The sequence below is a fragment of the Carassius auratus genome, chromosome 26 (genome assembly GCF_003368295.1).
Source record: "Carassius auratus strain Wakin chromosome 26, ASM336829v1, whole genome shotgun sequence".
Taxonomy (NCBI): domain Eukaryota; kingdom Metazoa; phylum Chordata; class Actinopteri; order Cypriniformes; family Cyprinidae; genus Carassius; species Carassius auratus.
This window is the reverse complement of record NC_039268.1, coordinates 2,206,215-2,233,581: the sequence shown is the minus strand read 5'-3', so window position 1 is coordinate 2,233,581 and position 27,367 is coordinate 2,206,215. Positions and strand designations below refer to the sequence as shown.

General features: G+C 35.9%; 1 protein-coding gene across 1 annotated transcript; it reads right to left on the bottom strand.

Moving 5' to 3' along the window:
* Nucleotides 1–5,731: 5,731 nt before the first annotated feature.
* LOC113044064 (glycogen synthase kinase-3 beta-like) lies at nucleotides 5,732–26,221 on the bottom strand. Its single transcript, XM_026203655.1, has 11 exons — nucleotides 25,446–26,221; nucleotides 20,974–21,167; nucleotides 20,762–20,845; nucleotides 14,273–14,383; nucleotides 13,939–14,069; nucleotides 12,622–12,728; nucleotides 11,867–11,964; nucleotides 11,432–11,527; nucleotides 10,992–11,178; nucleotides 9,224–9,319; nucleotides 5,732–9,141 (listed from the first exon to the last, which is right to left on the bottom strand). The coding sequence occupies exons 1-11, from the start codon at nucleotides 25,531–25,533 to the stop codon at nucleotides 9,074–9,076; spliced, it is 1,260 nt and encodes a 419-aa protein (XP_026059440.1). The 5' UTR covers nucleotides 25,534–26,221; the 3' UTR covers nucleotides 5,732–9,073.
* Nucleotides 26,222–27,367: the final 1,146 nt, after the last annotated feature.

The following is a 27,367-nucleotide window of genomic DNA, read 5'->3' as shown; positions in this document are numbered from 1 at the left end:
TCCGTTTCCTGTTTTATCGTCTTAACTTATGGATGCCTATTGACATCGCATTTCTTATTTCTGTCATTCGATTTTATTTGTATATATATATATATATATATATATATATATATATATATATATATATATATATATATATATATATATATATATATATATATATATATATATATATATTCGATTTTATTTAAACTTATTTGAAAGGGATATTTAAATTTCTACATTTTGGAAATAGACTATGCATAAAACCTGCAGGCATTTGATCCACATGGACGTGCGGAATATTACCTAAAGATAAATGGTGTTCCGCTTTATAACGCCAAAGCTTTCTTCACCCGTCTCGCACAATAATTAGGCTATCTAAAATAGAGACAGAGTCCTCAATTTCTTTTTGTCAAGATATCTGAAGTGCCAACATTTAAACTAATCTTTTAATTTCACTCAGTTTTTAATTTCATTTAATTTCATTTTATTTGTTGGGCAAAATCACAGGGAAATTTACTAGCTATTTGGTCAGATTTAGGCTCAGTGAGTGTTCGTTTTTTTGCACAAATATATAATGAATAGGTTAACCTGTAGGCTATTTATGTAATTATTTTGAGGAACTAGTTTATTTTATTGTAGTATTTTACGTTATGTTATTTTATTATATTTTTTGTTAAGCTTTAGTAGCGACAAAGCTCCATCCTTGACCCTTGTTTCTATTCGTCTATTGTCCAGGAGGTGGCGCCATCTGAAACCCTTTGACGGTCATTACTGTCTATTTAAGCCACTTCAGCCTTAAACGACCAAGTTTTCAGTTGGCACGTGACACCCACACAAGAAAAGAAAAATTGAAGCAGTATCCCTTTCTTTTTAATGAGTGACAAAACAGAAAAAATCCTCATAGCTAACCTAATAAGATATCCGTCTCAAAACATTTGACTGATGCTGTCAATCAATAACAAGGAAATGTAATAAAGTCTAATCTTCCTTTAGACAGGATAGACGTCATTTTCGTTAGACGTCACATTGAATTTTACGCTGTTGAAAACGAGGCTGTGCACTCACCGATCCTAGATCAGGTTCATAACTCACAACTTTGAAAACTGTTTTATGGCGTTTATGTCCACTTAAAGTTTTATTCAGATTTTTTTGCAAATCGGCTGAGCTTCGTTTTATTCCTGCCAAAATGAAATAGCCTATATGGCGCCACACTGACTAAGATCTATTATCTCAATTTTCAATCCTCCAGTGGCACTTATTATTCATTATTAACTATAAACTTTATTTTAAAGTGATATCTCATGGTTATTTGTTCATTTTGTGTGACCTCTGTACAGACTGTACCTTGTAGGAACACAACAGACACTGCTTGACTGCTTTTATTGTTGCTTGCAAAAAGTTATTCATCATTGCTGTTTGTAACATTTTTGTTGCAATTCGTTGTTACATTTGCCTGCTGCACCTTTAAGGGTTCAGAAGAATTCATATAATCACACTGCCAAAGTTACAGAAAGGTAAAATCCCTAAAGTCTCTAATGATTCTGATTACAGGTCTGTTGACTTAGTTGCAGAGGTCAGTCCTGCAGCACACAGCCTTCACTTCTGGAGAGAGCAAATAGCTCCAGCAGGTCGACATGCTTATACAGGAACGGATCGAAGGAGGAGCTGTGGAAACAATACAAATAAGTGTTCTGTTTCTGTTCTGTTCTGTTTAAGGGTTGTGATGATTGTTGAACTCACCCGTTAAACCAGCTCTAAATGTGACGTTTCCACAGGCCGTCATGTCAGAAATACATGTCTGTACTGATGGAGTGCAGGGGTCCCCATTCCCTTTGGAAACACACAGGTTACACTTCAATGCCATTCCTGTGGATGATAAGAGAGCAAGATCTGAGACAGAAAAAGAGAAGAGAAAAATATTAGCGATTGAAGGAAATATATTACTTGCATATAATAACACAAAAATAACGGGTACAAAAATAGAGGGTTTTTGCAGAGATGCCATTTTTGGTTTTACAAAGAAGCTTTCAGTGAACCGATCAGTGAAAAAAAAAAAAAAAAAAAAAATATATATATATATATATATATATATATATATAATTTCAATAATCAGTAAAAAATTCTTAAAAGATAATAAAAATTTCTTAGTTTGAAGAATATTTAATCTGAAGAACCTTTTTTTCCCCCAGCATAAAGAACTTTTTGCGGGAATGGGGAGATTCCATGGATGTTAAAGGTTCTTAATGGGAAAGAACCAAATATAATAACTTAAATAAACAATCAGGCTTACCATGAGTAAGAAGCAACAGGATACAAACAGTGCAAAACGGCTTCATTTCTTAACAAAAAGATAGCTGCTGAAGGACGTTTCTCACTGGAAGTGGACTCTAGTAGACTGATACACTTTTAAACAGTCAGTGGGAGGTTTCTCCTGTCCTGAAATGTGCGTCATTACTAAACTTAAGTGATGTGATTGTTGAATGGACGTGAAAATGTCTTGTAACAGAGAATCTAGACATATACAGGTGCATCTCAAAAACTTAAGAAGTGAAAGGTGTAACTTGCAAATTCATTACATGTAAAGAAAAACATTTTGGTGATTAGAGCTTACAGCACACGGAAATCAAAAAAGGATTTTCAAAAAAGAAAAGTTCAACTTGAAGTAGTTTTGGCAGTGTGGGTAGGTGCTAAAGTCCTGCTGGAAAATGAAATCAGCATCTCCATGATGTCTCCATGTTTTCTACAAAAAAACGGAAACCAACGTCGTATGATGTCATTTGGCAACACGATTACGCTATGGACATGGTCCATAATTGCTTATTCCTCTGGATTTAAACATTCTTCGAAACATTTGGGTTAATGTAAGTACACAAGTCAGCAAAATATATAACACTGTTCTAGTGGTTTTGGATATTTTAATAAAACCTAATAAAGATCTAAAATCTAAAAATATTGTGCCTTTAATGAAACTCAGATGTAAATATTTTAATATTTTGAGATACTGGATTTTTGACTTTTATGAACTGCTCTAATCATCAAAATTAAAAATCAAAATTAAAAAACTTTAAATTGTTTTACGTAACATGTATTGAATCTAGAATATATGAAAGTGTAACTTTAAAAAAAAAAAAATATTTGGAAACTAGATGCTTCTGGATGGTAAATTCTCTCTCTCTCTCTCTCTCTCTCTCTAGAAAACATCTATTATATGTTATATTTAACATATGTATAATGCATGTTAAGTGTGTGTGTGTGTGTGTGTTAGCAAAATCAACCATTTATTGCTATGTGATGAAGCATGCATTATCTTATAGACTGAAAAAAAAAATCAGAATTACTAATGAGTTGTTACATTTGTGCAGCAGCAGTGTGAGATCTATTCACTATTTGTGAAACATCACAAAGGCATCATTCACTGCTGGAACATGATGACCCATGACCATAATGTGGCGTTATTCATTTTTATCAGCATAATTTAATGCCAAGGTCACACTAAGACAGTTCAACTATGTTTGTACTATTTGCCATTATTTAATAAGCATAAATGAAAAGAATGACATTTTGTTATTGTCATTCCCATTGCTATAAACTAACAAACAGAAGAGACTGGAAAAGCTACTTACTGTATTACATTTTTGTCACTTTGTCAAAATTAGGGTTAGTGGCAATGAAAACTGTGAGTCATATATTAACTCACTTCAAAGAGTAAATAAATTTACCATTGTTGTTCACAACCGATGAAAGAGACATTTCTGATTCAAGAATGTAATGTAATAAAAAAAAAAATAGTTTACACAAAAAAAAAATGACCTGGGTTGTTCCAAACCTGTGTGACTTTCATTCTTCTGTGAAGCTGAAGAATGTCTCAAGAATGAAGAATGTTGCTTTTTTTTGTCCATATGTCTTCCAATGTTCAAATATCTTCTGTGTCCTATATATACAGTCTTGTTCAAAATAATAGCAGTACAATGTGACTAACCAGAATAATCAAGGTTTTTCGTATAATTTTTTATTGCTACGTGGCAAACAAGTTACCAGTAGGTTCAGTAGATTCTCAGAAAACAAATGAGACCCAGCATTCATGATATGCACGCTCTTAAGGCTGTGCAATTGGGCAATTAGTTGAATTAGTTGAAAGGGGTGTGTTCAAAAAAATAGCAGTGTGGCATTCAATCACTGAGGTCATCAATTTTGTGAAGAAACAGGTGTGAATCAGGTGGCCCCTATTTAAGGATGAAGCCAACACTTGTTGAACATGCATTTGAAAGCTGAGGAAAATGGGTCGTTCAAGACATTGTTCAGAAGAACAGCGTACTTTGATTAAAAGTTGATTAGAGAGGGGAAAACCTATAAAGAGGTGCAAAAAATGATAGGCTGTTCAGCTAAAATGATCTCCAATGCCTTAAAATGGAGAGCAAAACCAGAGAGACATGGAAGAAAACGGAAGACAACCATCAAAATGGATAGAAGAATAACCAGAATGGCAAAGGCTCAGCCAATGATCACCTCCAGGATGATCAAAGACAGTCTGGAGTTACCTGTAAGTACTGTGACAGTTAGAAGACGTCTGTGTGAAGCTAATCTATTTTCAAGAATCCCCCGCAAAGTCCCTCTGTTAAAAAAAAGGCATGTGCAGAAGAGGTTACAATTTGCCAAAGAACACATCAACTGGCCTAAAGAGAAATGGAGGAACATTTTGTGGACTGATGAGAGTAAAATTGTTCTTTTTGGGTCCAAGGGCCACAGGCAGTTTGTGAAACGACCCCCAAACTCTGAATTCAAGCCACAGTACACAGTGAAGACAGTGAAGCATGGAGGTGCAAGCATCATGATATGGGCATGTTTCTCCTACTATGGTGTTGGGCCTATTTATCGCATACCAGGGATCATGGATCAGTTTGCATATGTTAAAATACTTGAAGAGGTCATGTTGCCCTATGCTGAAGAGGACATGCCCTTGAAATGGTTGTTTCAACAAGACAATGACCCAAAACACACTAGTAAACGGGCAAAGTCTTGGTTCCAAACCAACAAAATTAAAGTTATGGAGTGGCCAGCCCAATCTCCAGACCTTAATCCAATTGAGAACTTGTGGGGTGATATCAAAAATGCTGTTTCTGAAGCAAAACCAAGAAATGTGAATGAATTGTGGAATGTTGTTAAAGAATCATGGAGTGGAATAACAGCTGAGAGGTGCCACAAGTTGGTTGACTCCATGCCACATAGATGTCAAGCAGTTTTAAAAAACTGTGATCATACAACTAAATATTAGTTTAGTGATTCACAGGATTGCTAAATCCAGAAAAAAAAAAATGTTTGTACAAAATAGTTTTGAGTTTGTACAGTCAAAGGTAGACACTGCTATTTTTTTGAACACACCCCTTTCAACTAATTGCCCAATTGCACAGCCTTAAGAGCGTGCATATCATGAATGCTGGGTCTCATTTGTTTTCTGAGAATCTACTGAACCTACTGGTTCAGTACGTTTGAACCAGTGGCAAACTTGTTTGCCACGTAGCAATAAGAAATATACTAAAAACCTTGATTATTCTGGTTAGTCACATTGTACTGCTATTATTTTGAACAAGGCTGTATATATATATATATATATATAAGAAATTCATACAGGTCCGGAACATTATGGGAGTTAAATCTTTGACTAATTAATACGTTTTCCTGACTTAAAGGTGTGAGTGGAGAAAACATCCCCCAGGCATTCAGTGATGAAGAGAGAAGAAGCAATGTATGGAGTGAGGCTATCCTACACTTTATTCAATGCAGTACCAGGTGACTGCTCTGAACCAGAACACACAAGAGACAGAACACACATCAGTATAACATACAACATACTGTCACGTAAAGGAAAATAAAATAAAATAACAGCTGATTCATGTTGGCTGTTTAACTCTCATGGCAACCAACAGTCACGTTTGTATATTTCTCCATTTCCCCTTTCACCTCATATTCGTCTCAAATAGAGTCACTGAGAAATGTGATACTTTACATGCTGAGGAAACCGTGAAGCAACGTGACTGCCAACAGCACTGGCTGCAAGGATGTACTTAAAAACACATTTGAATAAAACTTATGAAAAAGGTTGTCGCGCTACATGACATCACTTCCTTTAAGTGCTGCTGAAAGTATTTTACAAAAGCCCAAACACAAATCAAAAAGATATTATTCCAAAGTAATACTGTAGATACAAAGACACTGTATTCTCACATATTAGAAATAATCATAAAAAACTAATGATTTAAAAAACCCTGTAAATGTGATTTTCCATAACTGTTAAAAGAACGTACAATAAATTCCACCAACAAGAGGATTAATAGGAAGTGCTTCTGAAACATTAAGTTAAAAGTATAAAAAAGAAAAGAAAAAAGAAAGAAAGAAAAAAAACACTGTAAATCTATTTTGCCTGCTACGAAAGTGAACTGACCTGAACAAGAGTTTAGTTTAAGTTCCCTTTGCCAAGCATACATTGTTTAGTCAAATTATCATTTCAGTACATACTATACTGAGAGCGATGGAGCAGCTTCATACTGTATCATCATTATTGGATTATTTAAAAACAAGTTCAAAACAACAACATTAAAGGGACAGTTAACCCAAAAATGATCATGACCATCATTTACTCTCCTTCATATTGTTGCAAACCTGTACTTTTTCTTTCATTTTTTTTTTTTTTAAATAATAATTGTACTGATATTAATCGTTTCCATATAGTGAAAGTGGTTGGAGATATTAGGTTTAATTTCAGTGATGCTAAGTGTATTCAAATTTGATCACAACACAGTATTTGAGAGTTAGAAATGAATAATTAATAGTTAACTTAATTTCTGTTTTCCTCCCATAAGATACAAGTATGTCTTGAATATAAACTTCAATATAGCACGCAAGTGTTTTTTTCCCCCCACTGTATATAAAAGATAATTTAACATAAATATAACATAACAATAATATTTTTTTCCAAGATTCATGGAAGAAAGAAAGTCATGAGTTTGGAACAACTTGAGTGTGAGCAAACGATGCTTATTTTCACATATGGGTGAATTATCAGTTTAACTGTGCGACAGAACAGATGGAAATTCTTTCAACAACACTTTTGGTAGAGACATAAACAGTCTGAAGTGACTGTACTAATTCGGAGGAACAAGATACAACAGCCTCCGTTGTGCACTTCCACGAACACTAGGGGACACTAAAGAGAACGAGAGGAAGAAAAACAACAAGAAATGGAAGCGAATGTACTGCAGAGAAAGTGTTGCCATCTAATCTTCTTCCGCCTCATCATTAGTGTCAATTTCCCTGCAAAGCAGTCCAGATGGTTAAGGGTTTCAGACCGCTTTCAGCTGCTAACTCCTGCTGAGTTCTAACACCAATGACGTGAATTTGAGAACTAAACCCAACATCTTTCTTTAGGCTAGAATCTGCGGTGCAGAAACCTGTTCATGTTCCTATTTAAAGGGATAGTTCACTCAAAAAATAAAAATTCGGTCATTAATTACCCATCCTCGTGTTGTTCCAACTTCGAAACATAGAATAAGATATTGTTGATGAAATCCCAGAGCTTTCTTGCCCTCCATAGACAGCAACACAACTTGCAATGTTCCCAGGTTCAGAAACATAGCAAGGACATCTGTAAAAGAGTACATATGACATCAGCGGTTCATCCATGATTTTACGAAGCTATGAGAATACGCTTTGTGCGCAAAGAAAACAACAACTATTCAACAATTCCCATCCCATCTGCACCGGTGTGCCTCCATTCTGTAGAGTATATCCCGACACAAACAGTTGCTTCGGCTACATGTACACAATGCATTTTTGCGTTAACGTAAGCAGCAGCGCAACAACCATGGCATGTGTTGGTTACTTGAAGCTAAAGTAAACACATGTTTCGAGATACTCTTTCCACAGTGGCAGCTCACTGCTGCAGACATGATGCGGAAGAGAAGACTTGTTGAATAAAGTCGTTATTTAGTTTTCTTTGCACAAAACAAGCATTCTCGTTGCTTTACAATATTGAAATTGAGTCACTGATGTTACATGGACTATTTTACCGATGTCCTTGCTACGTTTCTGGACCTGGGAATATTGCAGTTGTGTTGCTGTGTATGGGGGGTCAGAAAGCTCTTGGATATCATCAAAAATATCTTAATTTGTCTTCTGAAGAGGGTGAGTGATTAATGACAGAATTTTCATTTTTGGGTGAACTATTCCTTTAAGGTCCTGATTATCGTTTTCCTTAATTTCGTGCTTAATTCACTTAGCTCACTAATCAGCATACAGTATTTATAGACATAAGACGTACAGCATGCACCCACACAGACACTCTCACTCACAGAAAATGATCCAATATTACGTGTCTGTAGAGTTCAGTGAAGTAGTATACAATGGGAAAGAGGAAGACGAGCAGGAAACGAATGGATAATGCCACTCTTTCTAAAGTGGCAGAAAACAAAGAGGTACACAGCGGCATACAGCTTAAGCATACAACACATCTGCCCAATACTGAGGGAAAAGGCAAAAGTCATTAGCATATATTTCACATAATCTACAGAATGTACACAAGCCCTGGAAATCAGTCCATGCCATTCAGGATTTGGTTGTATCGACCAATCAGAAACCAGCTTTCTTGTATCCCAACTGTGCCGTCTGTGTCAGCTCATAAAGTCTTTGTCTCTATGCACAGATGGCAAGGAAGGGGCCCGAGACAATTATAAAAGAAGAAGCGGCTACAGCATACAGATTTCCCTTTAAAAAATGTCAAAGTAGACATATGAAAACTTATTTGTATGTGTAACAGTTTCTATAAGTGTATATATAGAGAAAAAGAGAGATAATTGTCAAACATCACCGCAGATAATCCTGGGGCGGTGTTTCAGAGCCCACAATTCATCCTTTAGAGCAATAAATAAAAAAAACTAATAATAAAAACAAAGACAATGACTGGGGAAGGCTTGGTTTGGTGCATCCATCATAACATGAGCTTTTCGGTTAGTTTTAGCCACGCCATTGACCCTGGGGAGTGGGCGTGGCTAATAAGCAGCAGCGTAAAAGGGGTCCATTGATGGGTGGATGGGGTTCAAGTTGAAGGATTAGGGACGGCAGAGGCAGCGTTGGTGTTCGGACCACGATCGCCACTGTTGGCACCTGGAACAGTAAGAGAAGGTTTAAAAAAAGGAGGTGAGGACAGTCTTGGGGTTTGTGAGAGGGCAAAAGTGAAAAAACCGACCTGTTGCAGCCAAGTTAGACTGGGAAGAGTTTTCCACCTGGTTCTGAGCATGTGCAGGAATGAGTACAGAGGCCAGCGAGGGGTTACTGGACAACTCTGATGATTAAATGCAATGGATATTAGTGCAAAAGACAGAATTATGCAGGTGAAAAAACATTTACACTAACATTAAAAAAAAGTTTGGGGTCAGGGACAAGAAATGTTACAAATGTTACAAAACAATGTTACAAAATATTTTTACTACTATCAATTCTCTTCTTAATTTTTTTTATTCATCAAAAAATTTTAAAAATTCAGTTTTAACAAAAAAAAAACAGTAAGATTTTTTTTCTTGAGTAGCAAATCATCTAATGTGACCCTGGATGACAAAACCAGTAATTAGGGTAAATTTTCTGAAATTGAGACTTTTTGACATATGGATTGTTAGGATTGGACAATATTTGGCTAATTTGAAAATCGGGAATCTGAGGATGCAAAAATAAAACAAAAAACAAACAAACATCTAAATATTGAGAAAATCGCCTTTAAAGTTGTCCAATAGTATAGTAATTCATATTACGAATCAAAAACTACTAGTGCTGGGCAACAATTACATTTTTTAATTGCAATTGATCAAATGATTTTCTGCGAAAAATCACATTGTCATGCACAAAATTCCATAATTATTTCAAAAGTAGTGTATTGTGCCCTTTTACAATTAAAAAATACTGCAAATATGGACAAAAGTGCAATAACATTTGGTTTTCAAACACTTTAAACAAACAGCAGTACAGCAGTATTCCTTTTACATAGTAGCACTGTAGCAGTTAAAATATTTCTTGTAAATCTCAAATTATAACATTAATGTAATCGAATTTAATTAAAAACCAAAGCTATTTGCCACTGCCAGGGCACTAACGTTTTTATAAAAAATATTTCATAGTTTGTTTTAGAAAAACAAGTTCCCGTATTTTTCAGACTATAAATCGCACATGAGTATAAGTCGCATCAGTCCAAAAATACGTCATGATGAGGAAAAAAACATATATAAGTCGCACTGGACTATAAGTCGCATTTATTTATAACCAAGAACCAAGAGAAAACATTACCGTCTACAGCCACGAGAGGGCGCTCTATGTTTTCAGTTTAGGCTACAGGAGCACTGAGCAGCATAGAGCGCCCTCTCGCGGCTGTAGACGGTAATGTTTTCTCTTGGTTAATTTCTCTCGGTACAGTCGCAGTCGCAGGACCAGCCAAACTATGAAAAAAAGTGCGACTTATAGTCCGGAAAATATGGTATGCTCGGAGTCCAGAGCCTTCATCATAGCATTCTGGCACTTTCCGAGTAGAGACCTGCATGATCGTGGAACCCAAATCAACAGCGTGCGGTGCAGGACAGCACTTGATGGGCGAGACACTGGTGTCTGCGGTGATGCGAGAGATAACAGGTGTACTCACACTAGGCAATCTTAACCATGCCCGAGTGCTTTTGACCCCAAAGTCTGGTTCATTTGACTAGTGTGATCGCAAAACAACGCACTCCACTGTGCCGAGCGAGAGCACTTCTCTGGTGTCTTCACATGCTATCATCAGAAACTTCCATCATCAGAAAGTCGTGAGCACTTCATGTGAGCGCTGCTGCAGTCTTAGTAAGAGACTTTCAAAAACGTTTTCAAACTATTACCGACCCCAAATATTTGAATGATGGTGTACATTTGCTAATCAGTTAATACTTGTTACAATACATCAAAAAGATTAAATCAATCGTCATCATTTGTGTGCAGCATACCCTGTGTAGTGAAATTAAACAGCACAGGCCGCTCTCTTCCATTCGGGAGCTTGAGGTTGGGCTCACGGAGCTCATCGAAGAAAGTGTGAGCGCAGGCCTCCAGAGGAGTGAATCGGGCCGTAGGCGTGTACTCCAACAATCGGGAACACAGAGCTATCGCCTCCGGAGGGGTCCGGGGCCGGAAAACCTAACATATGGACGACACCAACACAGGACTTTATACAAACTTCTGTATAATGATTTCAACTTTTGACTGTACAAAATGCTTTTTTTTTTTTTTTTTGGAAATAAATTTGTATTCTACTTTAAACAATTAAACTGCATCTGTGTTGACAGAAAAACTCAGACTCATTAGATAAAATGCAAAATAAAGACCAGAATCACAGTCTAGAATTAAAGTGATAAAAAAGCTTGAAACACATGGAAACGCTCATGCTAACCTTAGTCCACGGGTGTGCCTTTATCTGTGGAAACTTGAATTCAGTGTAATTTGGGTTCATCTCCCGGATCTGCTCTCGTGTAGGAGTTCCCAGCACCTGGAGGAAACAAGTTCTCTCATTCTGTTGCTATTAAAATATATAGTCCACACACCACCACTATTACAACAACTGTAAACAGAGGAACAATCTAGTTGGAATCACTCAATTGATGAACTATAAAAAGATTAAAACCTTTGTACTTTAAAGTGCATTGCAACTCCTGAAGTGCATGCTCAGAATAAATGTTGTCGTTCGTTGGTTCGTTGTAACACTAGAAATACTTTTAATATTAATACTAGGAAAAGTGCATAATGAGACACTTCAGCAAACAGAAAAGTTGAAGCTCATTTTTATTATTATTTATGAAAGTCATGCAACACACATATACTTCCATACCTTGATGATTTCAACGAGCTGATCGACACCACTGTCTCCAGGAAAGATCGGCTGTCCAAGAAGCAGCTCGGCCAGTACACATCCCGCCGACCAAATGTCTGTATGAAAACAAACACAGCACTCACTCATCTGACAACAAAGATTAGCAGCACAAATGTATTCGATCACGTCATTAGCATGTCTCAGTGTTGTTTTTAAGCTCTTTTAGCATTACACAACAGCTTCTTGATTCATTCAAGCATTTAGAAATGACTGCAATATGGATTGTTGATGCATGTAGTTTTAACTGTGATTTTTTTTTTTTAATGAACCCTGAAGAAAAATGCATCTCAGTTTCTAGAGGCTTCTGATAATTCAGTTTTGCAAACATAAGAATAAATTAGATTTTAAAACATATTCAAATAGTAACAGTTACTTTAAATGGCAAGAATACTTTATTAGTATTTTACTTTGTTTTGGATCAAATAAATGCAATATTGGTGAAAATAATTGACTTTCAAAAAATCATAAGAAATCACAAATTTATATTTTTGACACCATAGCACAAACGCAATGATTAACTAAATGTAACACTCAAGATAAAATGATCTATTGTATATTATCTGAATTAAGTCCTGTTTATATTATGACTGCAAACTACAACAGGACAGGATTTTGTATGATACTGAATCTTTTTGATAAAAGAGTTAGCATTAGCACGCCAATGCTGGTGGTGGAGTTTAAAACGTTTTAGAATAAAAAGAGCATTAGATTACCTATGCTGGAAGTATAGTCTGTGGCTCCGAAAATGAGCTCAGGGGCTCTGTAGTAGCGCGAGCAGATGTAGGAAACATTAGGCTCACCACGCGCCAGCTGCTTAGCACTGCAGGAGACAGAAAGAAACAGACCGAGACACAGACAGAGAGAATTAGACAGAACCAGAAATGTCATTTACATTAAAACAGCCATCATCATTGGACACACTATCATCACAAGAACAATAATCATGATCATTATCGCCAAACACTGACTACATCCAAATGTTTGTTACAGAGGAACAAATCTTTAAAAAAAAAACTTCAAGAAGTTTAAAGCAGTTTTATCGAAAAAAGACAGCCACAGATTTAGACCAGAAAGCTAAATGTGTCTGATGATGGGATTTGATCCATGAAATAGTCACTTTCACAAGAGACTTGTTCAGTTTCTGGAAAATTGCCAGAGGACGTTTTCCAGTAAAGCCACCACATCACACAAGTAACGTCTTTCTGTGTTTTTATATTGCCTCTATTCACATGCCAGAAGCACAAAGTCCTTATTCTCTCCACTGAAGTGCATCCTGGGATGCTTTTAAGTTGACATCTTGTGTATGATATACTTGTTGCATGCTTTTATTTCAGTATTCACTCCAAATTATCAGTTTGTAAAGAAACACAAACATGCACAGCATTTTTTAAGTTTGGGATTGGTAAGACTTAAAAAATAAAAGTATCTTATGCTCACTATGGCTGCATTTATTTGATCAACAATTAAGTAAATCAGTAATATTGTGAAATATTTTTCCAATTTAAAATAACGGTTTTGAATTTTAACATATTTTAAAACCAAATTAATTCCTGTGATATCAAAGCTGCATTTTCAGCATCATTACTCCAGCCTTCAGTGTCACATGATCCTTCAGAAATCATTCTAAAACCCTGATTTGTGCTCAAGAAACATTCTTATTATTATCAATGTGGAAAACAATGCTGCTTCATATTTTGTGAAAACTGTGATACAGAACCTATACATGAAATATTAATCTTCTCTAACAAGGTATTTTCTGTCATTTTTGATCAATTTAATGTCTCCTTAGAGAATAAAGGTATTCATTTTCTTTCTTTTTTTTTACTAACCCAAAACTTTTGAATGGTAGTCAGTGTTTACTCAATTTTCTTTATGTCAATCAACAAAAGGTTTTAGAGATTTATAAGCATCAATACAGAACTCCAGACAACGTTTCAACATTGTTTTACTCAAGATCTTGAAATGAACAAGTGCTGGTAACATTCCAGCAGATGTTATACGGAAGACAGCACCCAATTTCCCCGTCTCACCTTCCAAAGTCACAGAGTTTGAGTACAGCTGTCTCTGGGTCGAGCAGGAGGTTCTGCGGCTTGATGTCTCGATGGCAGATCCCATACGAGTGGATGTACGCCAAGCTGCGGAACAGCTGGTACATGTATAGCTGAAAACACATAAACAGTGACTTTGATACAGCAGAATTAGCTAAATATTCCACCGTAAATGTCAGAAATGGATCAAAGTCATACATCCAGCCAGTATATCTACACTAGAAAGTTACACCATAAAATCCATGCTATTAGTTGAGTGGTTTCACTAAGTAACAAACAAAATCACACATGTTCAGTGAATAATGTCAGAGGTTACCTTGACATAGACCATGGGCAGATTCTGCTTGGCTTTGCTGTAGTGTCTGGCCACCCGGTACACGTTTTCAGGCACGTAGTCCATCACCAAATTCAGATACACCTCATCCTTCTGTGGGTGGGAAGAAGAAGACAGGTGAGGGACGAAAGGAAAACATCTTTAAGGGATAGTCCACACAAAAATGTTCTTTCATTTGCAGAACACTGAAGATCTTTTGAAGAATGTTGATTACTAAATAGCTTCTGATTCCCAATGACTTCCACTGTGTCGACAAGAAACAGAAAGGAAGAACTTATTTTGGTTCCCATGTTCTTTTGACATGAATAACATGAGGGTGAGAAAATAATAATAGTCAGAAAAATTAGGGCCGGGACTCGATTAAAAAAATTAATCTAATTAATTAGAGGCTTTGTAATTAATTAATCGAAATTAATCACATTTTAATCGCATATAAATATTTGACCTAAGAACAGTGAGAAGTAATTTTTTTTCACATGGATTTATAGTATACCATTGAATAATGACTGAATACATTAGCTTAAGCAACAAAATATTGTTTATTTTTGTTCAACCAAGTCTAGCAGACTTTTGCCATGAAGTGTAGCAATAGCATATTTAGAAACAATTTAGAAATAGTACATTTCAGAAATTCAGGAAGCTTATAGGTGCTGGAACCTTCTGTAAAGTGTTTTTTAAGTAAAACACAATAATGTCAAGTACATTCAGAACATTGGAAACCCTGACTATTAGAAAACATCTCTGTGTTGCTTCAGAGGCCAAAACATACTAAGTCCAACTCTCAATAACCTTGGCCAAAACAATAAAGAGTTCAACATAAATAAAATACATAGTTCACCATGTATTTTCATAGTTCACCATAGTGCACCAACAAAATAATACATAGTTCAACATAAAGTGTAAAGTCCACGCTAGCTGCTATATGTTTTGCGTTGAGGTGATACTTGAGGCTCAATGTGCTGCAGTGATATGCGAACGCTAGTTGGTGCTTCAGTATAATCGGTCCGCCGAAACTCATCCAGTGAGAAACGTTCCGCGTTGCAAAAATAAGTTATTAAAAATGCGGGAATTTTTTTTCTGTAATTAATTAATCTTAGTTAACGCGTTATTTTTTGTGTAATTAATTAATCTCAATTAACGCGTTAAAGTCCCGGCCCTAAGAAATATATGATATGGATGTGTGTTTTTATTTGCTTTATACTGCAACAGAATGACTAGATTATTCAAATATAAATAAGCATTGGTTACATAATATACAAGTTATTTGTAGTTTAATTTTAATACAACATACCATTACAGTGATATACACTATTGCTCAAACGTTTGGGGTCAGTAATTTGTTTCTTTTTAAATAAATATTACTTTTTTTCTTCAGTGGCATATTTAATTGGTCAAAAGTGACAGCGAAGACTTTTTTTTAAGACCATTTTAATCAGCGATGTTCTTTTGAACTTTCTATTCATCAAACTCACTCTTATATCACGTAAATTAATTCAAATGTATTCAGCCAGAATACAGTTATTTTAAAGGTCCCGTTCTTCGTGATTCCAGGTTTTAAACTTTGGTTAGTGTGTAATGTTGTTGTTAGAGTATAAATAATATCTGTAAAATTCTAAAGCTCAAAGTTCAATGCCAAGCAAGATATTTCATTGAACAGAATTCGCCTACAACGAACAACCCGGACAGATGGACTACATCCCTCTAGTTCCTGTAGTAATGACATCACTAGAACTGTTTTTTGACTAACCTCCGCCCCATGAGTACACAAAAAAGGGGGCGTGGTCTTGTTGCACTCCGACGGAGAAGAGGAAGAGCTGTGTTTGTGTTTGTCGCCATGTCGTTGAAACGCTGTTATTTTCATCTCGGTGTCCAATCATCTTTGTTTGGGCTTTCCAGGGATGCTGTACTTAGAGATCGATGGTTACAATTTATGTTTAAACATGTAAAACTATGTGCAGCACATTTTGCTGAGGGTAGCTTCCTCAATCTCGATCAGTTTAATGCCGGATTCGCACAAAGATTATTCTTGAAAGATGGATCAGTTCCCTCTTTGTCTGGAGAAGGCGTTGTTTATGGACCACAACCGGTAAGTGTATTTTATTATTTAAGTTGGTGCATGCATTTAACAGTTTCTGTAACTTAAATGTTTTGGGATTTTGGTCATACTGTCTCCTCTGTCCCTAAACCAGAGTGTTTATTTCATTCCTATATTCACTGAACCATGTGGATAACCAGAACATGTCAGCGGTGGTCTTTCCAGAGGAAAAGGGGGTCTGAAACTCAACACACGAGTCACACAACAGTCTTTATTTCTCTCTCTGTGTGTTGCCTCTCAGAGACATAAACTTCTTAATGTATCTAAATTAGCCTGCCAAAGGCACTGAGCCAACTCCTGCCTCACAACAGTGACAGCGGCTCTGTGATTGTCCTGCGATTGGCTGAGTGGTTTCTGAGTCATGCTGTGATTGGCTTAGATACATCTCCTCAGATAAAAGAGGCTGCTAAATGACAAATATTAGTGTCAAGGTTCCATGCTGATGCCTTTACATTGGCAATGAGAGAAGAAAAGAGTTTTACACATTTTGAGAGAGAGCCATAGTGCTATTGATGCTAATTGGTCAATATAGCATTTAAACTATGCTAAAATACATGATATTGTAACATCTGCCAAAAAAATGGTAGTATGTTATGATGTTTCCACATGACCTCATGATGCAGCATGAAAATACATAGCTGAAATATGCATAAAAATAATTGTTTTAAATGTATATATTATATATCTATTTTATATATATATATATATATATATATATATATATATATATATATATATATATATATATATATATATATATATATATATATATATATATATTTATATATACTGTATATATATACTGTATATGTGTGTTTATGTTTATTACCATTTCCTCTTTTTTGAATTTAGGGAGAAATATGACTGAATGAAATATGATGAATAAGTTTTCTTTATTTGCATATCATTTGTATATTTTGAAATTACTGATGTATATTGTTCTTTTTTTTACTTTAAATCCATGCTTGTGTAAAAAAAAAAAAAAACTGATATTGTATCAAGAAATAGTAAGAGCTTGGAAGGTCAAGACAACCGTATTGCATTGTTGGATACATTAGCTGGGCACATTTTAGCAAATGCAGCTCGTGGTTGCATACTCCTGTGTCTAGATGGCATTTCTGCTCTTGACTATAAGGTGACATGATAGCTAATATCCATGAACTTTGATTCAACCACCCCACTGCCAAATGTGAGTAAACGGGTGAGAGTTCTGTCTGGACAGGGTTTCATAACTGAACTGATCCTGTTTCTGTGACACCAGGGGAGCCGTCGGGACGGAGTCGCAGTGGTCAGACACTATGTCACCGTGCTGGAATGGAGGGTTAAACCGGTGAGGACAGCCCTGTCAATGAGACGGCCAGAGACACCCGCTTCACCAGCCATAAACATACTCTACACAAGCTAAATCATCAGGATAACATGTTTCTGCCTTACTGTGGTGCTAACATATCTCATTAACTTAGCATTAGACTTTCTTCAAATTGCAGATATACTTATACTTATGTAAAAACAATGCAGAGAGTAAAATAAACAAGCCGATTTTTTATTTTTTTTTTAAAGGAGGAAAGTGATGCATACACTGCCAGTCAAAAAAAAAGAGTTGGGTCAGTAAGTTCTATTTAAATACATGTTAAATAATAATATGTCATTTATTCCTCCGACGGTAAAGCTGAATTTTCAGCATCATTACTCCAGTCTTCAGTGTCAAATTATATTTTTTTGGGGGGGGAATTGAGATATAAAGTTGCATCCTTGCTGGAAGTTCATTTTAAAAACATGTACTGACCCAAATTTTTGAACAAATTACTTTTGTTGTTGAAATGAAAGATCATATGACAAGGACTTCAGTGTTCCAAGGCAATATGTGTGTTGTGAATTAATACACTGGTGTAAAGTATGTTTCAGGCCATAGTATCCCTTCAACAGCATTGCATCACAGGAATAACTTACTTAAATATTAAAATCAATATTAAAAGTAGAACATATTTCAAAATTGTAATGCTATTTCACAAATTTACTTAATTGTATTGTACCAAATAAATTCAGTCTTCGTGAACCAAAGAGACTTCTTTCAAGAACATGAAAAAGCTTAGCAAAGGAAGTGTATTTATACAGATATACACATATAAATGTATATTATTAAAAATATGTATTTATTATATTTCCCAGGAAGTAATATTGAAAATCCTAACTTCGGGCCCCAGTCAGCACAGAGAAAAAAATACTTTATTAAATGCTGCTTTAGTCATGGAAAGGTTCTTGATTGCTTTTCTGACTGATGTGACACTTCAGTTGAATTCACTCAATCCTAAATGTGAAGGGAAACAAAGGAGCATGTGGATGAAACAGACCCTCTTGCTCAGAAAAATTCTCAAGTTTCACAACCAATCATTTTCCAAACCACAGCTAAAGCATGAGCTGCAATCTATATTTATATATGAATGCGGCCCTCCTGGCTGAAGTGGACTGCCTCTGACATGAACTATATGAACATGCTTAGTGTTGGGTTACATTGTGGTACCTTGTTCTTCTTTCTCAAAAAGAAAGAAATGGTTGATTTTGGACGTCTGTAGCTTGTAAAGTTAGAACTTTACTCTGTAAAAAGCCATTCTCATGTATGTAATGCTATAGCATTCTCGTCATAGGATCCTGACAAGACTCCGATCCTATTTGTGTGATCTGTTTACCGATTATCCATTAAAAGAGAAGTCTGAACTCCCATAGACCTGAACTCGGTGAACTCTCTACACGCACACATTGTTCCTTTGGCTGGCTGCACAGGAGCCAGAGCTTGTCATACAGTAAAAATAGGGCTGGTCTAACAGTTTAGCTTCCCATCAATCAAAAGTTTCCTACTGAGCTGTCACTGGCCACTGCTGTGACAGGTTTTGCCCCCGGGGCTATCGCAGGATTAACTGAAATCCCATCCACAGGTCAACGCTGGAGGGCATGAACAGCCTGAGCTGTAGATCACAACAAAAATACCACCCTGTTTGGATAGCAGATGTCTTCTAGTGTATGTATTGTATACAGTTATGAATGCCCTTCACAATGCAGAGGTCAACTCCATGTTCTTCCAATAGTTAGCAATGGCCCTATGGTATGCAGTGTTTTATGAACAGCTGTTTTACTATATTCTGCTGAGGTGAAATTCAGTGCAGTCCTGTATTGGGATATGTATCGTATCGTATCGTATCATATCATGGCTTGGCTGATGATACACAGCCCTACTAAATATATGCATGAAATGAAAAGATACAGCACTATTAAGATTGATTGATTGCATATTTATTAAGAGTTTCTGCAGGTTTTATGAAGGTAAATTTAGACTTCTAATACCTTTTTAAGGAAGACGTAACAAATGCTCCCAACTACTTTGGACATTTTTACAGTACCTTCTGATCACAATGCAAAAAAAAAAAGTATTTGTTTCAGATGATTTATTTTCATCTGTATTTGTGTCTTGTTTTCCTGTGCAAATGCCTAAAGACGCAAAACTACATAAAATAAGAAGTCTTGTTTTATGAGAATGTTATTGAAACTGAGTTTTTGATTAAAACAAGAACAAATACCAGCTAATGGGCTCTTAAAATGCTAATTCAAAGGGAAAACAAGTTTTTATTCATACTTCTTAACAGATGTTTTTTTTTTATTATTGTTTAACCATAAATTAAATACATTTTGCTCAATTTCTGTAAAAACAAAAGACTTCATTTTCAAGTAAATGTACCTTGATGCTTAGAGATTTGTACTGGGAAACAAAAACACTGAGGAAGATTTTCCATTCTGCAGTGCATGCAACATTCAACTCCATGACTCTATGAATTTGAGACTTTCTGCTCTGATTTAAGACTTTTGTAGGCTTTAATTTGTGGAAAGGTGACTTTAGACTTTTTAAGTTCAGCCAAACCGTGTTATCATCTATTATGCCATTTTCATGTCAATTTTGCCACAAATACTTATAAAAAAAACATATTAAACTAATAATTGTAATATAGCAATACAAATAATAGGCTTATGTTTCCTTATGTGAAATATAATTTCTTGTAATATCTTAGAATTTACTCTGCATCTTTTTTTTTCAATAAAAAGACTTGAGTTAAAGGTTGAAATGTTTTCAAGTATGAGTTTGCTGGTATCCATAGTGTATCTCACACTGAAGCTCTGAGCAAGAGGCTCTGCTGCAGTCCCTCGCAAGCACAGATCATTAAAAAGTTAGATATCAGACTGCTCTTCACTTCAGGGTTACACTATAGGAGTACATATCCCACGACCCTGAGCATTTGCTGGGAACTACTGGACAGCATGTTTCTAGTCTATAGGGCACAAGATGCTGCTCAGAAAAAAAAAACAGAGGTAAGAAATGTGGCACTCACTTTGTCTCCACTGGAGTAGAAGAAGTAGCGCAAACGGACAATGTTGCAGTGATCCAACTTCCTCATGATCTGTAACTCACGATTCTGTCATGAGAAACAATTGATAGGCAGAGAAAAAGAAAAAATCATGAGAAATTACATCAATATAATGCTGATGGCTAAACTTGCCTCGTTAAGACTTAATAATAAACCAGCAATAAAGAAATTCTTACCTTAAACCTTTTATCCTGCAGCACCTTCTTTATGGCCACCAGCTCTCCGGTGTTGCACAGCTTCGCTTGATAAACCACCCCAAACGAGCCGTTCCCGATGACCTTTGTGTCCGTGTAGCTGACCTCCAGAGGTCGGTCAGGACCCTGACCGGGGGTCGCGGCCACTGTTGTAACTTTACTGCCATCTTTATCTCCTAAAGAGAGAGCGATAGAACATGAACTGGCCTGTTGTACATGGTCACATGCTCTTGAGCTGTTACTATGCTCATTAGCGTTAGATCCTGCATGCATCATTTATTCGCCAGAGCTCATTTTTGGAGTTAAACACATCCGCTTCACACCTCATCACAGTTTCGCACCCCTGAGCAAGTGCTTGACAACATGAAAACGGGCAATATGAGGACAAAATGGGGACTGTCCACAATTATAAAGTAGAAATAGATTTTGAAACTCAGTACTCATTTTTTTTCTCCTTCAGTGTGAATTCATATTTCTATTACGAGAAATTAATTACAAAAACTGCATTATTACACTGAACAGTCTTGCTGCATGTTTGCAGGGAATCGAAGCCAATTTCAGTGAAATAGCATAAGTGTGTGTGTGTGTGTTTGGCAAGTCAGGTGAGCCGTGGAGTAAAGTGCAGACAGAGTGCATGTTCAGCACGGGGAAATGTGATGAGTCAGAGGGTGTGAGTGTGCACACACAATCGCTCGATGTGCTAATAAAGATCTCGGCTCACAAACGTATGCAGCGTGGAATTTTAATTGAGTCACGGCCCATTACTTACCCAGATCATCTTCCCATCCTGCTCCTCTGACACCATCCAGCTCGCGAACCGACTAGTCATTTAGCAATTCAGATAAACCGAGGCATTTAATATAAGACGCAGCTTAGCTTAATCTTCTCCGCTCTGAGAGACTTTTCAGAATTAATCACATCATCTCACATACAAAGTGATTATCCCTCGCCATCCACAATATTAAGAACAGATGAAAATGAAACCATGGTAAATAAAGGATGAACTGATTATGAATATCCAATGATTAGCCCTGCAGAACTCAAACACCAAATTTCTACATATCAACCCTTGTATATTTGTTTGTATTATTATGAATGTTAGTCAGGATGCATGTCATAATTAAATTGCCTGCACTTAGGAATGCACTAATATTAAAATCCTGAATGATGCCTATAAGCCAATAATTATTTTCATGTTATGGCATTAAAATGAGTACTCATTTTGAGATTTACTAAATATTAAATATAACAGTATTACAACATAATTTACAACACGATTATAAGAAATGCTTCTTGAGTAGCAAATCAGTATATATGAATGATTTCCGAAGGATCGTGTGAATTAATAAAATATCTGCCAGTATTTCCCAACTGACACCTACTAATATGGTACCAAGATCTTATTCTTTCAGCTTTTTGTTTACTGAAAAGACATTATTTTTCAATGTCAATAATATATTAATGATCAACACCAGTCCAACTGACCCATTTAACAAATGTCTGTCCCTCGCAGGCTCATCTGATACACATTAAATAGACACCTACCCTAAGGAGGCCTATAATAGCTCTAAATAGGTTTAAACTCTAATTTGCTTGGACAGGTTCATGGTATTATCTTTAATACGAGCTGTGAAATGTAATTTCACAGCTATGAAGAGAGGCCTGCTGCTGTTCTCTGACAAGCATGTCTAGACCTGGACTATTTGGCGTGTGATGATAATGAGCGTGTCACATGCTCAGGTGTAGCCCCTCTTTAGGACGCACCCTGTGGAGGAATCATGCTGCCTCAGGCCTGGGCATTGCTATGACAGGAAGATGAGTCAGCTGGTAGAGATGATGCTGGGAGTCATTAGCTGTCAGCTGATCAGATCAACCTCTCTCATACATGCAATTAAAAGAAAAAACTGCATTTGGAATAAACACAATGCCTATTTCATAATATGTATTTTTATTGTTTCTATTGAACTAATCAGATGTTTTAAGATTTTTGAAAGAAGTTTCTTATATGCTAAGCAAGCCTGAATTTATTTAATCAAAAATATTGTAAAAAAAAAAAACAATAATTTTTTAACAGTTTAAAATAGGTATTTTACATTTTAATATAGTTTATAATGTAATTTATTTCTGTGATGCAAAGCTGAATTTTCACTCTAATATACTGATTTGCTGCTGAAGAAACATTTATTATTATCAAATCTTGAAAACAGTTGTGCTGGTTCATATTTTTTTGGGTGAAAACAGTTACACATTAAATAAATATAGATCTTTCTAACATCACAAATGTTTTTTTTTCTGTCACTTTTACTGATTTTCATGCATCTCTACAAAATAAAAGTGTTCAATTCTTCATGCATTTCCCACAACTCACGTTTGACCTCTAATATCAAGTGAGGAACTAATGTTTCAACACACTGCAATGAAGAATTACTTGATGATATAATTAATTAGATGTGTTTATATTCCAATATTGTATATATTAAGTACACTACATTTCAATAAAAAACTATTTCCCACAATAACATTGCTGTACGTACTGTTTGAGGGAAAATACAAGCTGTACATGTCTGCTTGTATACTCCAAAACCTAATCCCAAATAGATCTAATGAAACACTGAGTTTCCGTTATGGTAGAAAACCATAAGACAGACATGGATGTGTTAAGCGCCAATCCACATGTCCTCATCTAATGTTAAGATGACTGTGAATCTACAGAAGAGTCAGAGGTGAGTCACACACATCCCTCTGATCCTCGTTTCCTGAGGAGCACAGGGGTGAGATACACATCATTAGTGCAGGAACTGAGTGATCCAGCTGGGTTGAGGCTCTGGAGAGAGGCCTGTCAATCAAACCATGGGGCTTGGGTTCAAAGAGGGGCAATGGACAATTTTACAGCTCAGTCAGCTAGACATGATCCAGCTAGAAAGTATGTGAGATATCAAGTTGTAAGCAACGCCTCGAGACATTTATAGCTTATTAATCAATACCTGCTGAAGGGTCTCAGAGCACTAAAACAAGCACTGAGCTCATCAAGGAACATCTTTCTTGGTAGGACAGTGAATCTAACCAGCTGAAAGGTCTCAGATTAAGCTCTTAAAGTGATAGTTTACACAAACATGTCAAATGTGGCATTTACTCTTCCTCCAAACCTGTATGAGTTTCTTCCTTCTGTTGAAAACAAAGGAAGATATTTGAAGAATGTGGGTAACCAAACAGTTGACGGTAGCCATTGACTTCCATAGTATGGGAAAAATGTCAATGGCTACCGTCAACTGTTTGGCCACCAGCATTTTTCAAATATCTTCCTTTGTGTTCAACAGAAGGAAGAAACTCATACAGGTTTGGAGCAACTTGATGGTAAATTACTTTTTTATTTTGTTGGTGAACTGTCCCTTTAAATGACACCTTTGTGTCCATACAGGAATTTTCTGATGAATATTAGAATATGATCGTGTTTATCATATAAATGTGATTACCAAAACTGGACACAATATATATATTTTTTTTAATCTGTAATAGACAGTTGGCATATATTTATTCAAAGTAAACGCTGTCGTAATAATAATAATATAACATGTGACACCTGTCTTTTTCAGACTTCTATAACAAGGAATATCTGATTAATCTGGTTATGGTAATCAGGGCAGTGTTAGTTTAGGATCATTGGGATACTGTTATAGTTTATTAACATTTGGAATTAGTTTATATTTTTTGTATCTTCTGTTTTCATTTTATTTTAGTTGAAGTTTTATTTATTTTGCTGTGCATTTCTGTCATTTCCATGTGTTATTTAATAATCTCTATGTAGCTTTTATTAAATTTTATTTTTATGTTTATTTTTACTACACCCAATTAAACAATGCAGCAACTAGCTGAAATAAAAAAAAAAAAAAAATATATATATATATATATATATATATATATATATATATATATATTTTTTTTTTTTTTTTTTGTATATATTTTCTTTTCTTTTATTTCAGTAAATGTTTAATTCATTTCAAGTAATGGATTTTTCTTAATGGTTTAAATTTTAGTCAACTTGTAATCAGGGTGTGTTTACATGATTACATGTTTAAAAATCTGATTATAATCTGACAATTTGTGTGCATGTTAATGCAGTAATTATCTTGCTGAAAAAAAAAAGGTCTAGGCACTGCAACCTCCCCGGAATAAACTACTGAGCTGTGCAATGATGCCCAGGCAGTGTGCTTTCTCAGAGCACAATGCAGCAAATGTATTTCCATTGACAGATCTGATAATAAGAGACAGGACCTGACCCATCCCTTGAGATCCAGACAGCAGGTTAAAGACAGATCCAGACATTAGGTTAAAGATTATATGGCAAATGCTGACAAACTGCATATAATAAACATATCCATCCCGATCATAACCAAGTGGGAATTTCTTGTTTGGCAGAGAAATATTCCGATATGAGATACAGAGTGGATACTTACTGCTGACTTTCATGTTGCCAAAGGCTGAAGGCTGCGGCACTGGCTTGCAGCTCTCCGCAAATGAGGTGGTCCTAGGCCGGCCTGACATCTCCAAGATGCCGTTACTGTTCAACCACGATCCTTACAGGCTCCTTTGACACAAGAGTAAATATCTGGGTTCCGAATAGCTTCTGTTTAAGCAAATAAAGGATAACTCCAGGTTATCTCTGCCAATGCAGTGAATTCAGAGGTGGTCAGCTGATTGGAGATGAAGATATCCGTTCATTAACCACCAAGTGTACCGTTTAAAAACACTTTACAAGGCAAATTGCTTAAACATTAGTCCCCGTTTTTGACTCGCCGATTATAGTGTCACAGAAAAATGGATATGGAAAAACAAAATCACATTATCTTGGACATACATTCAGCCTATATCGGTTCACATCAGCATATCATCCAGAGCACAGGACTGTTATCTCGCATGCGCGCTGGTGAAGTCCGCCGAGATCAGATCAACTCAATTATAATGTATCTTTCACTTTGTATCCTTCAGATGTTTCAGGCGTGTATCGATAAAGCGGACACCGAGACCTGCCATGGCCGCATCAGTCCGTGAATATTGATCTAGATTCGCTAAAACGCAAACAATCCAGGCATATTTCTTCCAAATGACTGTAAGGATATCGCTAGGTTTTTCTTGAGCCCTAAAAAAAAACCTGACGAAGATGTTTCCTTCCAAGTGACACAGCCGCTCTGGACACCCTCTGCTAACGATGTGTGTGAGTGAGATTCACGAATGAATCATTCATAATTATGAATCGAATCTTTCGAATGATTCTTTCAAAACGACTCGTTCCAGAATCGGACTGGTTCTTGATTCCGCTGACAGTATTGTAAATATTTTAAGAGCCAATTGACTACTGTAATTACATGTATGACGGGACATTTAGCCAATAATCAGGATTTTTAATATAAAGGAAAACTATTTGTTTTTTATGAGTTGTGTCATTGCAGCAAACTGACTGAACTGGGACACTAAACACTCTTTTGCATAAAATTTCATCGAAAACAACATAGTAAACAGCAATATGTGTTTACATGTGGCTTTGTAACGTTTCAGAGCCACGCCGGGACCACGTGGTGACGTAATGTCGTCATGACGTAAAGAATCGCTGTATGGTTTCTTTGAAACTAGCTGTTCAAAAGAACCGATTCACGGAAATAAGTCAGGCTTTCCATACACCACCTCCTACCGGAAAGTGAAGGATAGCGCAGTACAGTACTCCCTCTCTCCGCTCATCCGCTGCTGTTACATTAATGCCTTCACAGTCACTTTGGAAGATAATACGTCTTTTACGTAAAGACGCGCTTTCAAACGTAATGTAAAGCTCTCCGCTGAAAGCGCGCGACGTCATTTCGAATTTGTGATGGCGTAGACGTGACACGCGCGCCCTGAAGGGAAATGAGTGGAGAATACAAACCAGTGATGATTGATTGTAATAATCAAACAGAAAATCTTTTCACTTTATACAAATGTCATGTAAATTATAAGAAATAATCAGGGTTCTATGACTTGTCTCGACTTGTCTGGTTGTTCCCTCTTGTCATTTCAAAAATCTACTTAGGCTACATTATGCAAAAGTTTAAAATATATTTAAAATGTTTAATGTATGTTTTACTAATATCATCTAAGAAAAGTATTTGAAGAATTTTTATATCTCTCATACAAAACTCATACTGGTCAACCAGTTCATTTTATTTTAATACAATATGAAACTGGCATTTTTTAGATTGAATTTTGATTGAAATTGAATAATATACGCTTTATAATTTTTCTATCCCATAATCATCAACATATATCATTCAGATATCAGACCCACCCAGTTTAACAGCTGTCTTAAGTTTTCTTGTAATCAAATTCTTAACATCAACCAAAATACCTT

Excerpts from the sequence above, each read along its gene's own strand:
- LOC113044064 (XM_026203655.1), bottom strand. The coding sequence starts at position 25,533 with ATGTCAGGCCGGCCTAGGACCACCTCATTTGCGGAGAGCTGCAAGCCA. Across the intron at positions 11,965-12,621 it reads AGACTATACTTCCAGCATAG|ACATTTGGTCGGCGGGATGT; the intron begins GTAATCTAATGC and ends GTTTTCATACAG. Across the intron at positions 11,528-11,866 it reads AGCTCGTTGAAATCATCAAG|GTGCTGGGAACTCCTACACG; the intron begins GTATGGAAGTAT and ends TGTTTCCTCCAG.